At 32.6% G+C, this 12,734-nt stretch overlaps 1 protein-coding gene across 1 annotated transcript in view; it reads left to right on the top strand.

Moving 5' to 3' along the window:
• Window positions 1-11,462: 11,462 nt before the first annotated feature.
• LOC104526179 (fibropellin-3) overlaps window positions 11,463-12,734 on the top strand; it is a gene marked incomplete at its 3' end in the record, with an annotated part of 13,710 nt that continues 12,438 nt past the window's right edge. Inside the window, exon 1 of the mRNA XM_010169561.1 lies at window positions 11,463-11,526. Coding sequence (XP_010167863.1) covers window positions 11,463-11,526 — 64 coding nt within the window. The remainder of the gene's footprint in view (window positions 11,527-12,734) is intronic.

The following is a 12,734-nucleotide window of genomic DNA, read 5'->3' as shown; positions in this document are numbered from 1 at the left end:
TTGTTGAGAAGATGGATTCAGGCTTGTCACAGTAGTGCATGATAGGAGGATGAGAGACAATAGGCATGAGTTGAAACAAGAGAGGAATTATTTTTTCACTGTGCGGACAGTCAAGGACTGGAACAGATTGCCCAGAGAGGTTATACAATCTCTATCTTTGATGGTTTAGAAGACTAGACTAGATAAATCCCTAACTAACCTGAACTGTTCTCAGTTTATCTTTCTTTCAGTAGGAGGCCAGACTACAGACTTCTTAATATTCCTGCCCTTACACCCTATAATAACAGTGATGAAATAATCTTAAAATAAGTGTGATAAACAGTCTTTAGAACCACATTTAGTTTCAAGCTAGAAATAAGTTCAGAAATAAATTATATGCCACCTTTATGTCATTAAGAGCAACCTCAGGTTTACATAAAGTGAGTGTGTTTTTTCAGTGATGTTTTGAATTTTTTTACATTTTCCATGGAATTCATTAGTCCAGAGAGAGAGAGATAAATCTGATTCTGGACTCTGGACACCAGGACAGGACCTTATCTGTGAAAGGGATAAGAATCTTGAACATATTATGGATTTCACAATTGCTATATAAGTTCCATAGCCTCTAGACAACAAAGTCATATTCACTCACATCTTATCTTTATTCTCTTGTTTAGTTAATAAGTAAATAGGGAATCTACACTTTTTCCTAATAGAGTTCTAGAAGTAAACACACTGCATACTTGCACACTTAGATACTTTTAATAATAACAGATACTGAATATACATAGTGGGTTTTTTACATTTGCATACAAATAAATTATGGCTATATAGACTATTAAATAGAGAAAAACCCAAATTTATCTTACAAGGAGATAATGACAGCCTGTGAATTATGACAAAAATTCACGATTTCAAAAGCTTTTCAAAGCTTTGAGAATTTCCTTGTTCATGTTACTGTTAATTTTACATCCTTTCAAAATTAATTTAAGTCCTAAAACTTCTTATTTGCTGAACTGTTCAAACACAGTACAAATAAAAGCAATCTTGGATCTTTTAAATTTAGGGCATTTTCAAAATGAATGGAGATTACGGATTAAAATACTGCATAGGAAAAGTGAAAATATTATGTTTACCACTGTCGCATTTAATTTATTAGTTAGTATGTGTGTGAATGAAATCAGTAAACGTATAAATAGGAATACATCATATTTGAAGTTGCTTTTCTTCCAAGATGCAGGATGTCATTTCATTGTTTTTTTTTTCCAAACAGTAATCAGTCATTTCAAAGTATGTTTTACCACCTTGGCAGTAAAACTAACAGACTAAAAAAGATTACTTTTATCAATTAGCCTTTGAAGCTTGCTGCAAAATGGATACTTCTAGAGATAAAACTGTCATACAATTATCTTCTCTGATTACCTTTAATCCATTCATTTGGCAAACTTTCAGATATTTTTTGTTGACTGGCTACATGTTATTCAACATCTACAAATGCTCCACATTTGCATTTCTTTAAACTGTTCACTGGTGGGTTGTTTCCAGTTGTGGGATGTCCAGTGACATGCTTGTGCCTCACCTCTTACTATTACATGCCTGTACTGCCTTATGCTCCATGCTGTGTCTACAATTTTCAAGGCCTCTTTTACCATACCAGGCCTATGTTTCTTTATATTGCATCACTGTGTTAGTGTCCTAAACCCATGGCAGTACTATCAGGTTTTGAGGATGACTATCCTTTTTATGAGAGACCCTCAGACCCCATTCTGCTCTCAATATTAGTGCCCTGGACTGTAATCAGGCACTAAGTAAATTCTACATCTACAGTGCTTCCAGAATTTCCGGGTGCTGCCAGGCTCTGCCCAATATCCAGGGATTCTAATACTCCCACTTTGTCCTATTAAATAATGGTAATGGATGTCAAAATTGGCCTCAGGAAATGGAAATATACTCAAAGGTCATTAGAGACTAAAATTCACAGTTCTAAGAAGCTTTGAATGTTCAAAAGCTGATTTTCTTGCAAAGGGTATAATACTCTGTTGTTTCTCAGAATCTAATAATGTTATCAACGGCTACAATAAGCAGACCTTTTCCTTCTCACCACAATTCTAATATAAGGTACAGATGTATAAAACTTAGTTATCTAATTTTAATTAATACGTATGTTGTTTTTCTGGTTTTCTTCTATAGGTACTCCTGAGTATTTTTTTCCTCAAGATTAATATTTCATTACAATAAATTAATGCATAATCTAGAAAATGAGAAGATAAATTTGGATTATGAGATGATGCAATGACATGCATGTCACCTGACAACATATCAAATATTTTATCTATGTGAACAGCCTTCATTTTAGGCATTAAAACAACTGAGATCTCTTGGGATGTTCTGTGACAGTCAGTATTTTTAAAATTTAGTAGCTAGGATAAAATATCAACAATATGGGAATACTCAAATTAAAACCAGCATCTTTTCCTTAATAACAACATAAACCTTCAAAACTGTTTTTTAAACAACTATTCTTTTTTTTCTTCTTTTGCCTCCCAGGATGAAGGAAGTATCAAAACAGGGTTATTGGTAACTACTCAGCCCATCCTACAGCTTTGGTGTTACTGTGGTGGGCTCCTCTATTCCTGAGGTTCAAGGACTCTTTTTGCTCTCACTTTCTAGAACATTCACTCTTTTTTTTTTTCCTCAATATACTCAAACCCTGCTGCTGCCTCTGGCTTCCCCTTATTTAGTACATGTCCCTGGTCTCTGCAGTTGCCTAAGGGCACACCTTCCCAGAATACATTACTATAATTTAAATTTCTTCCTCAACCCTTACCACGCTTATTGAATTTCAAGTGGTTATGTCTCCTGAAGATCTATTTCCCAGGTGTTTAGTAGTTGCCTCGAGTCTACAGTCATGATTCTGAACATTGTTAAGTAATTTAGTAGGAATTAATCTCAGCCAAAATCCTCTTTCACTATAATAGAATGACTTTACCATTTAGACTTCTGATTTCTGTGGACCACCAGGCAGAAAGGAGGGGAGGGGGAAAGGGCGGGGAAATCTATATCTTGAATAGTTTCCTTTGTCAAAGACTTGAACAATTAATTATCTTTCAATAAGTTTATCCCCCATGTCACTTTTGGTCACTTTCTTTCTTCTCGTTTAATTTTAAACCTGCTTCTACACTACTACAGATTAGAAAAAAAAGATACATATTATTTAACAATAATTAACAATTAACTGCAAAACTATAAAGACAAATTAATCACTGTCTGCAGTCATACACATTTGTCAGACTCATTTTGAAAATAATTTTTTAAGGGATTCATAAGAATTAGTGAATCCTAAAGGTTGAAGTCGTTTGGGAGAATTAAAGGGTTTAAACAACTGTATATCACTGAGGTGTCCATATGAAAACTTGACAGTGGTGAAAATATGTAAACATTTTTGTCAATTTCAATATTTATTGTTGTGTGTAATATGCTAGTGCTGTGAATTGCGTTTGACTGCAGGTTTATTTTGTTGATTTAGAGTTGATGTACAAAGATGTAAATGGCTTGGTATCTGCTTACCCAAGCTTTTTTCTCTTCTCACACAACACGGTTTTGACAGCAAATAAGAGAGAAGGCCAAACTACATGTGATGTAATTTGTTATGGAGGAAAGCACTCAAGTATTCTAATGAATTAATTTGATTTTTCAGCCCATACATATCTTCCATCACCACTCAGCTGGCTGTAGTAACTTTGAGGAGAGATGACAAAATTTTGAAAGTCTTTCAGGGAAATTCCAGTTGCAGGGCAGTTTCTTTATCTGGATCTCAATAGGTATTAGCCTATTTATTTGGATCTCAATAGGTATTAACCTAAAACTTTTGGTGTCAAAATATCCGAAATCTACTATTGACCTGATGACTTCTACTCTGTAGGAAAGAAAGCTGAGGGATTTTCTGAATCTACTTATTCTATCTACTGAAGCATGTTATCAATATCTGTACATCAGGTTTTATATTATTTCTTCTGATTTACACCAGATTATGTAAAATGATACTAAGATAAATTGGCAAATAAACAAAATTATGACTGGCCAAAACCCAGTGTCATTCTGCAGGTTTGCATAAGTGAATTAAAAATAACCCAACAAATCTAACCTATATCACTTTACCAAAGAAAAGTGTGTCAAGAAGGTGGTCAAAATAAATTATTATATAGACTATAGTAAGCCTGTTATCACAAAGTTAACAATCACTTTTCAAAAATATATAGTTGACTTATGTATTCCATCTTCTAAACTTGTCATTTATCAGCATATTTTACAGTGACAGCAATAGAATTTCCATTCTAAAGGTGCCTAGACAATTTTGAAAATGGGACTTCATAGGCTATCAAAGTATCTAAGTCACCTCAAAAAGGAAATCTAAGATATTTTAAGATGTGAAATGACCTAGCTACACTAGAAAAGACCTCTAAGTGAGATATCTCAGGTAACACATTTATTTTGTATGTAAAGTTATTTAGAAGTTTTTAAAAATGTCATTCAGTCTCTTTATGTGTTCTTTAAAATGTTATCTAGTTTTATGGTGCTAGAAAGGTAAGTGTTAACGATCTAAAATTATGAGAGTGTACATAATGTGGATAAAATCGTTATTTGTGTTGTGAAAATCTATAAAATGGAATGTCCCAAAGTGGTTTTGGGACAAACCACTCAGTGTTTACTCTGAGTGGTTAAGAGTAATTCTGGCACATGCATATGTAATTTTAGGCATCTTGTCAAAACATCTGCATTCAGTGTCTTCTGAAGGGATTTTGCTCTTTCTAGCACTTTATAAATTTCCATTTTAAGGAAAAATTTAAAAGTCTAGAAGAAAATGAATTTAAATTATTTAAAATTATTTTTTTTAAATATTGATTTTCCACATTGTAATCATACAATTTTTAGCTGTGAGGAACAATATTAACAAGTAAACCAAGACTGGTGAAAGCAAAAATATTTTTATTAATTTGACAGGAAAAAAAAAAAAAAACAAACTCAAACAAATAAAACCCCAGTTTTGGTCTACAAAAGCTGTTTTGTCCCTCCAAAACTTCTTTTGCTTAATAATGTAGAGTATTTTTAGTGTTCCTAAGAAGTCTACTGAGGAGGTAACTTCACTAATATATTATCAGGAATCTCAAGCTGCTTTAATTTTAAAAAAACTTTCATTGCTATAATATCTAAGGTTTAAGGTAACCTTTGTGAGTAAGAGGGAGTGTTCAAGATCTGAGAAAATATTTTTTTCCTATTGTGCCATACATGTTACTTATCAGGGTTGTACTGATCTGGTAAAATTAAACTGTCACATGATTTTGTGAATCTCAAGCAGTAGTACAGAGGTAAATAAAAATGTAGGAAATTTCTACATTATTCCATCTAGAAACAGACAAGATCTGTCTGTCATTTACTTTATTTACTTCAGATATTTAATTAATACAGAGATGATAATAACAAATGCAAACACATTTTCTTTTTGACTTTTCACTAAGAAAAAGATCTAGCCAAATTTGCCACTGTCTTTCATTACATTTATTTTATCATTAAGATACTGTTTTTCAAGGTAGTTGACAGTTAATTTTTTTAAAAAATAAACATGTGTAGGAGCTAAAGTTACCTTTAAGTTAGTGGAAAAGCACTACTCAGTCATTCAATATAGTCTTGAAAACTACACTAGTGTGACTCTACATGCTGTTGAAGGTGTGGTCTTTCTACATATTTGTATAAAGTTCAAATGTTGCTACTAATTTTTTTCCAGCACAGATATCAAATAATTGAATATACCTTTAAAATGTTTATCTGACCTCATAACAGACCTCAAATCATGTTTGAATGGTTAGAATCTCATATTAAATTAGAAGGGATCTATTTCTAGGTTTCACGCTTTATAATACCTCTCTTGCTTATTTTACCTGTGATGCAAGCAGACTGGCTATTTGAATGGAAAAGGTAGAGATGCAATTATTTGAACACAAATTTATATCGTGCTAGCTTTTTTTTTTTTTTTCTTCTGCTGAAGTAATGTCTCCACCATCAGTTTTTCTTCATTTATTAACTCATCCATTTGTTAATCCCAACATTTTCCCTTTTTTTTCCTCCTCAGTACATTTACACAAGCCTTTAAAATGTAGATTTCTCCATTTTGCGTATGTACACTTTCTCACCAAATTATAGTTTCTTATTGGTTTGTTTCTTTCTTTTTCATTATATTATCTTTTTCATCTTGTGTACTGTTTGGAGATAAAAGAGATATTGATGTAGTCTTTTTCACTAATTAAAGGTTAAAATAAATAGAATCTTAATCTTATTGTTACCATGATTATATAAAAATATGTACAAGCCTTGTTATTTTTTTTTAAATGCTATTCCATTTATTTTATTAATCTACATTTAGTCCTTTCAGTTAATATGATGGTTAAACTCCTTGTCAACCTGTATTGGCTGGCAAGTGGGCAAATCTGAAGAGAAGTATAAAAAAGATACTTTTTTTTTTTTTCTTGTAATGGTGTATAAATATACTTACGTGAAGAAAAATTATCTTATTTGATAAATATATAACACAAAATTAAAATTTATTAACATCTGGATCTTTCTCTTCCTAAGTTTTTAGTATATCCATTCTGGAATAAATTGCAAATCTATTTGTTTCCACAGTTAATTATTTTGATATATTTTAGAAACTAAAAACCTTTAAAATATCCTGAATTACATGTTAGACTTCTTTGACATCTAATGAAGTATTTTGCTTAGTCTATGCAGCCTATCATGCTTACCCTGGAGAATATTAGGAAGTATATCTGCCCCACTAGGAAATCTCTACCTCCCACCCTTCCTCCCTTCTTTCCTCCCTTAGGTGAAATTTAAGGAAAATATTACATGCTTTAATTTTTCTTTACAGAACAAACAGTTAAGAACATTTTACCCTCGTTATACATAATGATTAAGTTTTTTCAGTTTCAGAAAAACATTTATTCTAAATTTAAGCTAAAAATTGATATTCAAAGATTCAAGAAAGAAGATCTAAGTTCCAAACATATGTATGGGATGTGGAACAACCCCATTTTAGTATTTCCTTTGGTGTGAAATAAATATCTAAGCTAAAGAGCTTCCAAAGGTTTGACCTTTGGAAAAGAGGCAAGTGAGAAAACAACCGAACAACTCAGACCCTAAGGATAAGAATAAGCGCTAGGGTCTCCACCACCACAAAAACCAACCAAACAAAACAAACAAAAAAGTAGTAGGGTTTCAACAGACAGCTAATCATTGCTGCTAAGTATTGAAGCTACCACTCATTACTACACTAAACAGAAGGGAAGGAAATATAGTTTTCCCTCTTCACAAAGAAGAGAAAGGTTTAGTACCTTTCAGTTTCTACTGGGACTTTTACAGATATCTGTAGAAGTCTTAAGTAACACCTTTCCCATTGAGAATTTAATAGACTTATAGTGTTCTTGAGAAAATGTTCCCTTTCCCATACTATTAAGCTCTTCAGGGGGGATGTTACTTTTCAGTTCTAGCCGACTGTAAACACAGGCAATGAAGAAGAAAAGACTGGACCGTTTATTTTCTTCCTTAAGGATTTTTCACTATCATTTACTAATAAATGTTTTTATTTTCTGTAACAGCTCTTGACAATCAGGAAATACACATCACGCTATTAGTAATATTAACAGCTAAAGACAGATGCCCTTTTCATCATTTTTCTCCTTTTTTTCAGTGCATATTTTTCTGTTCAATTTATTCTTGCTTATTTACCCACAGCAAATTTTTACAACTGAAATGTTTTCTACCTCTTTCCACAAGAAACTTCTCAAATATGTCTAAATAACTTCTTCTGCTCAGTGTTTCTACCTTGATTCCCGTCCATATTAGATTAATCAACCATTATCTGTACTTCGCAAACCCAGTAAGAGCTTGCACCTCTTGGATTCTTTATTGTTCCTTCTCTATTCCAGCTGCAGCCTTAGATGTTGCCCAGCCCAGCATGCTGTGCCTTTGCACAACCTTCCTACCTTCACCTGGGAGACCACATTCTGGTACCAAATTTCCTCGAATCATCTCTGTAATTTACTTAGAATGGTCTGAAGTATTTAATTTTAGTCTCACTAACAATCTAAATAAAACAGCACTTTCAAATCTCTCACCAATTATTATGACGTTTTATTTCCTGTAAATCATCAGAAAGTATTTGTTGTTCCACTGAAAAGTGAATAAATAAAACCTAAATTTGTCACGCAACAGAGTTCCTTCTGTTTTGGTTCACAAAGCATTTGCCACTTTGTTGGTATCTGGTATCCATTTATGTACAATTATAGACTAAATATTTTGTGCAGGTTTATTTTCACATTTTGTACTTTTGCAATTTGAAGTCATAGAGACTTTTGTATTTTAATGAAGAACATTTCTGTCCCACTCTGTATATTGACTTGATCTATTACCATTTAGGATTAAAAAAAAAAAAAAGGTCTGTCTCTCATTCATACCTTTTAAAACCATACTGAATAACATCAGGCATAATGCTAGTCCATGAATGCCAGGAGAGACCTCCTTATCTCTAAGTGTAATACTTCAGAATTCAGAAATATTGAGCGGCTCACAGAAGTATGTGAGCCATCAGGAACTTGCATTTCAGCATAGGAAAGGTCTTGTTACATAAAGGGCAACTGCAGAACTGAACTAATACTATCTGGAGAAACTGAGTATGAGTGAATTCACTGTTAATGGATGCACTTAGATTTTCTTTTGTACCTGGTGTGTACCTGTGATAAACACCAGCAGTTGGCTGCAAGCAGAAAGGCAATTTAAATTTACTTTCTGTGAGTGGGCAGCATTGGTGTTCTTGATAAAAGTCAGAGCTATCAATCTGAACATTATTCTTCCTGCTGCCCCTAGCAGAGATTTGCACACCCCTTTCTGCAACTAAGGCACTGGGAAGTGATTTTAGGCTAGGAATAGTATATTGATCTGTTATAACTAAGGTGATGCCCTGCTCTTGCCACAGGGAAAAATAGCCTTCCAAGAAGCAGTGACAGCTCATGCACGCTGCCTCAGCAGTGGACAAGGTAGCATCAGCTTGGAATCACCCAGCTCTATTTGCTTCAGCTATTTTAGAATTTCTGAACACTATGGTTAGCCAAGACAAGAAGTAAAACTTTTAAGTTTACAAGGACTCTTGATTAGTTTTTCCAGCTGTACTGTAATTTTATCTTTAATGGGCTTTCCTCTGGTGGAAGCTAAATTTCTTCTCATTCATTTACTTCCAAAATGTCTATTTTCAAGTGTGCTGATTGGAGCTTTTCTATAAGGCACATCAGTGAACTTTTATAATGCCTATTTGGTCTAAAATTAAGACTGTAGCCCTTATAATCTTTCATGGAGCTTTGCACTCACTCTCTTCTGAGACCTAGATTTATAGTGTCTTAAGCAGATTTCATTTTTATTCAAACTTTATTGAAAATTCATATGCAGAAAATAGGTGTCATTCATTGTTTTTGTTTATAAATATATATGAATATGCAAATATTGTAATAATATATCAAAGATTAATGCTTTTAGTGCACCAATAGAACTATTGGTATATTTCAGGGTCTAGATATATAAGACAAAAACTCATGATTCAGTGATGCTTTTAAAGAGAAAAAAATATTCTTTCTACAAAGATAACTTTTTAAAATACCGTTTCCATTTTACATTTAAAAGAAAGGGCACCTAACAAAACTCAGGAAAGTAAAAACAAGGAGTGAACTAGATTGGACTAATTATAATAATTTTATTCAATGAGGTAGGCAAATAAGGATTACTTAACTGCAGAAATACTTTCACTTAATCAACTGAAATCTGATGTTCCTCAGTTTAAAAAAGCTTTATTTTTTAATTAGTTTTAAATTGAATAAGAGTGCTAAACATTAATAATGACCTGATATAAGAAGGACATGACATAAGAGGTTGATTTCTGTAATTTCAGTTGTGAAACTGAACTTATTAAAATATTAACAGTATTTTAAACAATTTAATTATCATACTTATCTTCATTCTCAGGCTTTGTTCTGTTTACTACCTGCTGTGTATCTTGGTCCTTGATTGTAGCTCCTAGCAACCACTTGTTTCTGAAACAGAAACTGAAAATAGATCTCTCTCACACTTAATAGTTGATTTTTTTATGCTAATCTTGAAATAATATTGCTTAATGCTAACCAAAGAACAAATAAGTGAATGTATATGGGTATAACATATGCTGTTTCCTGAAATAGTCTACTGTGCCTTACACATAACTACTCTAGAAAACAGTGATTTTTCATTACAGGAAGAATAAAATAGAAGTACTGAAATAATTTTAATGAGTAGTATACTAAGATGATCTTTCACATATTTTACTTCTTTGAAAGACAAATGGTTATATAAATATGAAGCCCAGAAATACTATTATTTAAAAAAAAAAAAAACAAAAACAAAACAAAAAACCACAACAAAAAACCTATTTATTTTAATCAGTAACCACAGATATTTATGTAACTAGCACTGTGTGGTATCTTAACAAACTGACTGATGTTTATCAAAGATTTCAGGAATGTCATTTTACTTTTAAGGGGTTATCATTATAAGATGGTAGTGAAAATAATGAAGAACAGAAGGGATATAATTAAATCAAACAAGGAAGGACTGCGGTTTTTGTAATTTGGTTTTGGTGAAGGGTTTTATTCTCTTCCCATGTAAAATCAATAGAAAATGCTGGAAATAAAGCTCAGTTCCTTAAACTAAAATTCATTAGTTTTCATATTGGTCTGTAGGATAATCTTTACTCACTCATTCCTACTTTTTAATCTTCCACAATTTTTCCTCTTTAATTAGGATATTCAATCAAGCTGAAAACTATTTTTTTCATACTGAACTTTCTCAAATCAGCTATCTGCCATTAGAACATGGTTTCTGCATTTATTTTCCTGAGAATCTTAACCTTATATCATAGCATTGAGTAGTTAATCATTCATCAGTGAACACTAAATGGACTTCAGTATTTTCAGCAAATGTTTCTTTTTGGGTCTGACTGAGGGAAGAAGTACTTCAGTTGAAATGTTTGGCAACAGAAATACACAGCACTTATTTCAAATACTATGCCTATACCATGTTATTATTGATATCAAAGTAAAGTAGAAGGTTATGCATCAAATCTATACAGTGAAAATAATTTGCTGTGCACTTTTATTAATTTAAGTCTCAGGTCTACAGAATTTGAACAAACATTTTCAGTATTCACTTGTAAGTTAGACTGAGGTGTTGTTTCCAGCTGTATTGTTCTTTGCTTAAATATTGTCCTCCTTCAGAGGTCTACATTAGATAAATAGTTTTGCAAGTTTAGAGGACCAGTTTTTCATTTGTTCTGACCAAAGGCTGTTGTATTGCTTACCTATATAGTTTTCTCTTGTATGTGGTTAAAGTAGTATCTTTCAAAAAGTATTGACATGAAGACATCAGCAACTATAGAATCCAGTTCTTTCATGGTAGTCTGGTACAGAGACCTCACTGGTAAAAATATGTGAGATGTTTCTAACTTTTTTCATTTTGCTTCTCTCTTCAGTTATTTACTTTTGTCACACTTTTCTCCACTGAATTAATGATCCTTTTAGTACTTAATATTCTCCCTATCCAATGACTGTAATCAAGTTACCTTTCAGTCCTTAGAAAATAGATTGAATGTGACATCAGGTTGGGAATGATAGAATACAAAGCACAAAACACCAGTTATCCAGAATTCCTTTTATTAACTCAATTTGTCAAACTTATCAGGCATGGATGTTCAGGTGAAAGACCACTGCTTCTGATTTTCACACAAGAAGTTGAATATCAGAAATTATAAAGCAAAGAAATGTCAAAGACAAAAGTAGTATTAAGGATTAAAGAAACATTCCTGGTCAGGTGTAAGTTCTTCCTAAATGTCACTAGGTGGTTGATAAAGTTTTTTATTAAATTCACTCTAGATAGACCTATGAAAGTTGTGACTTCTGATTTAGAACATGAGTGCAGCTGCTGTCTCAGTATCTTCATTTAAAATGATAGCCTCTTACCTGGTTAGGTAATCGACTCCCAATTCACACTAAATAATGTTTTTTTCCAAATTAACAAAAAGATTTTTTTTCCCTTTGCAAGGACATGCCAAGGAGAAAAGAATCTTAGAATCAAAATAGTTTGGTTGGAAAAGACCGTTATGATAATCTAGTCCAACCATAAACCTAGCATTGCCAACTTCACCACTAACCTACTAAACCATGTCCCTAAGCACCACATCTACAAGTCCTTCGAATACCTCCAGAGATGATGACTCCACTACTTCCCTAGGCAGCCTGTTCCAATACTTGACAACCCTTTCAGTGAAGAATTTTTTCCTAATATCCAACCTAAACCTCCCCCAGCACAACTTAAGGACCTTCCCTCTTGTCTTATCATTTTTTATTTGGGAGAAGAGACCAACACCCACAGAAGTTAAACATCTTTTTTACTATCCTTCAACCATGCATTTTTTCTTGATATATCTCCCAGGCAGTGATTAACAATATTTCCTTATCTCCTTTCAGGCATTTCTCTATTCTTCTTCTAGGTATTTTTAATCTTTCCTAAAAGAAAGTTGCACTATCTCTCTTTTTTCTCTTTTTTTTCTCTTTTTTTTTTTTTTTAATCAGAACAATGCCCTTTTCCTAGTTTTGCTACAAATGAGCATAGCATTAGCAAAAAAGCAC

Source organism: Antrostomus carolinensis, unplaced genomic scaffold (genome assembly GCF_000700745.2).
Source record: "Antrostomus carolinensis isolate BGI_N321 unplaced genomic scaffold, ASM70074v2 scaffold2216, whole genome shotgun sequence".
In the NCBI taxonomy this organism is placed as follows: Eukaryota; Metazoa; Chordata; class Aves; order Caprimulgiformes; family Caprimulgidae; genus Antrostomus; species Antrostomus carolinensis.
This window is presented reverse-complemented; position numbering and strand designations above follow the sequence as displayed.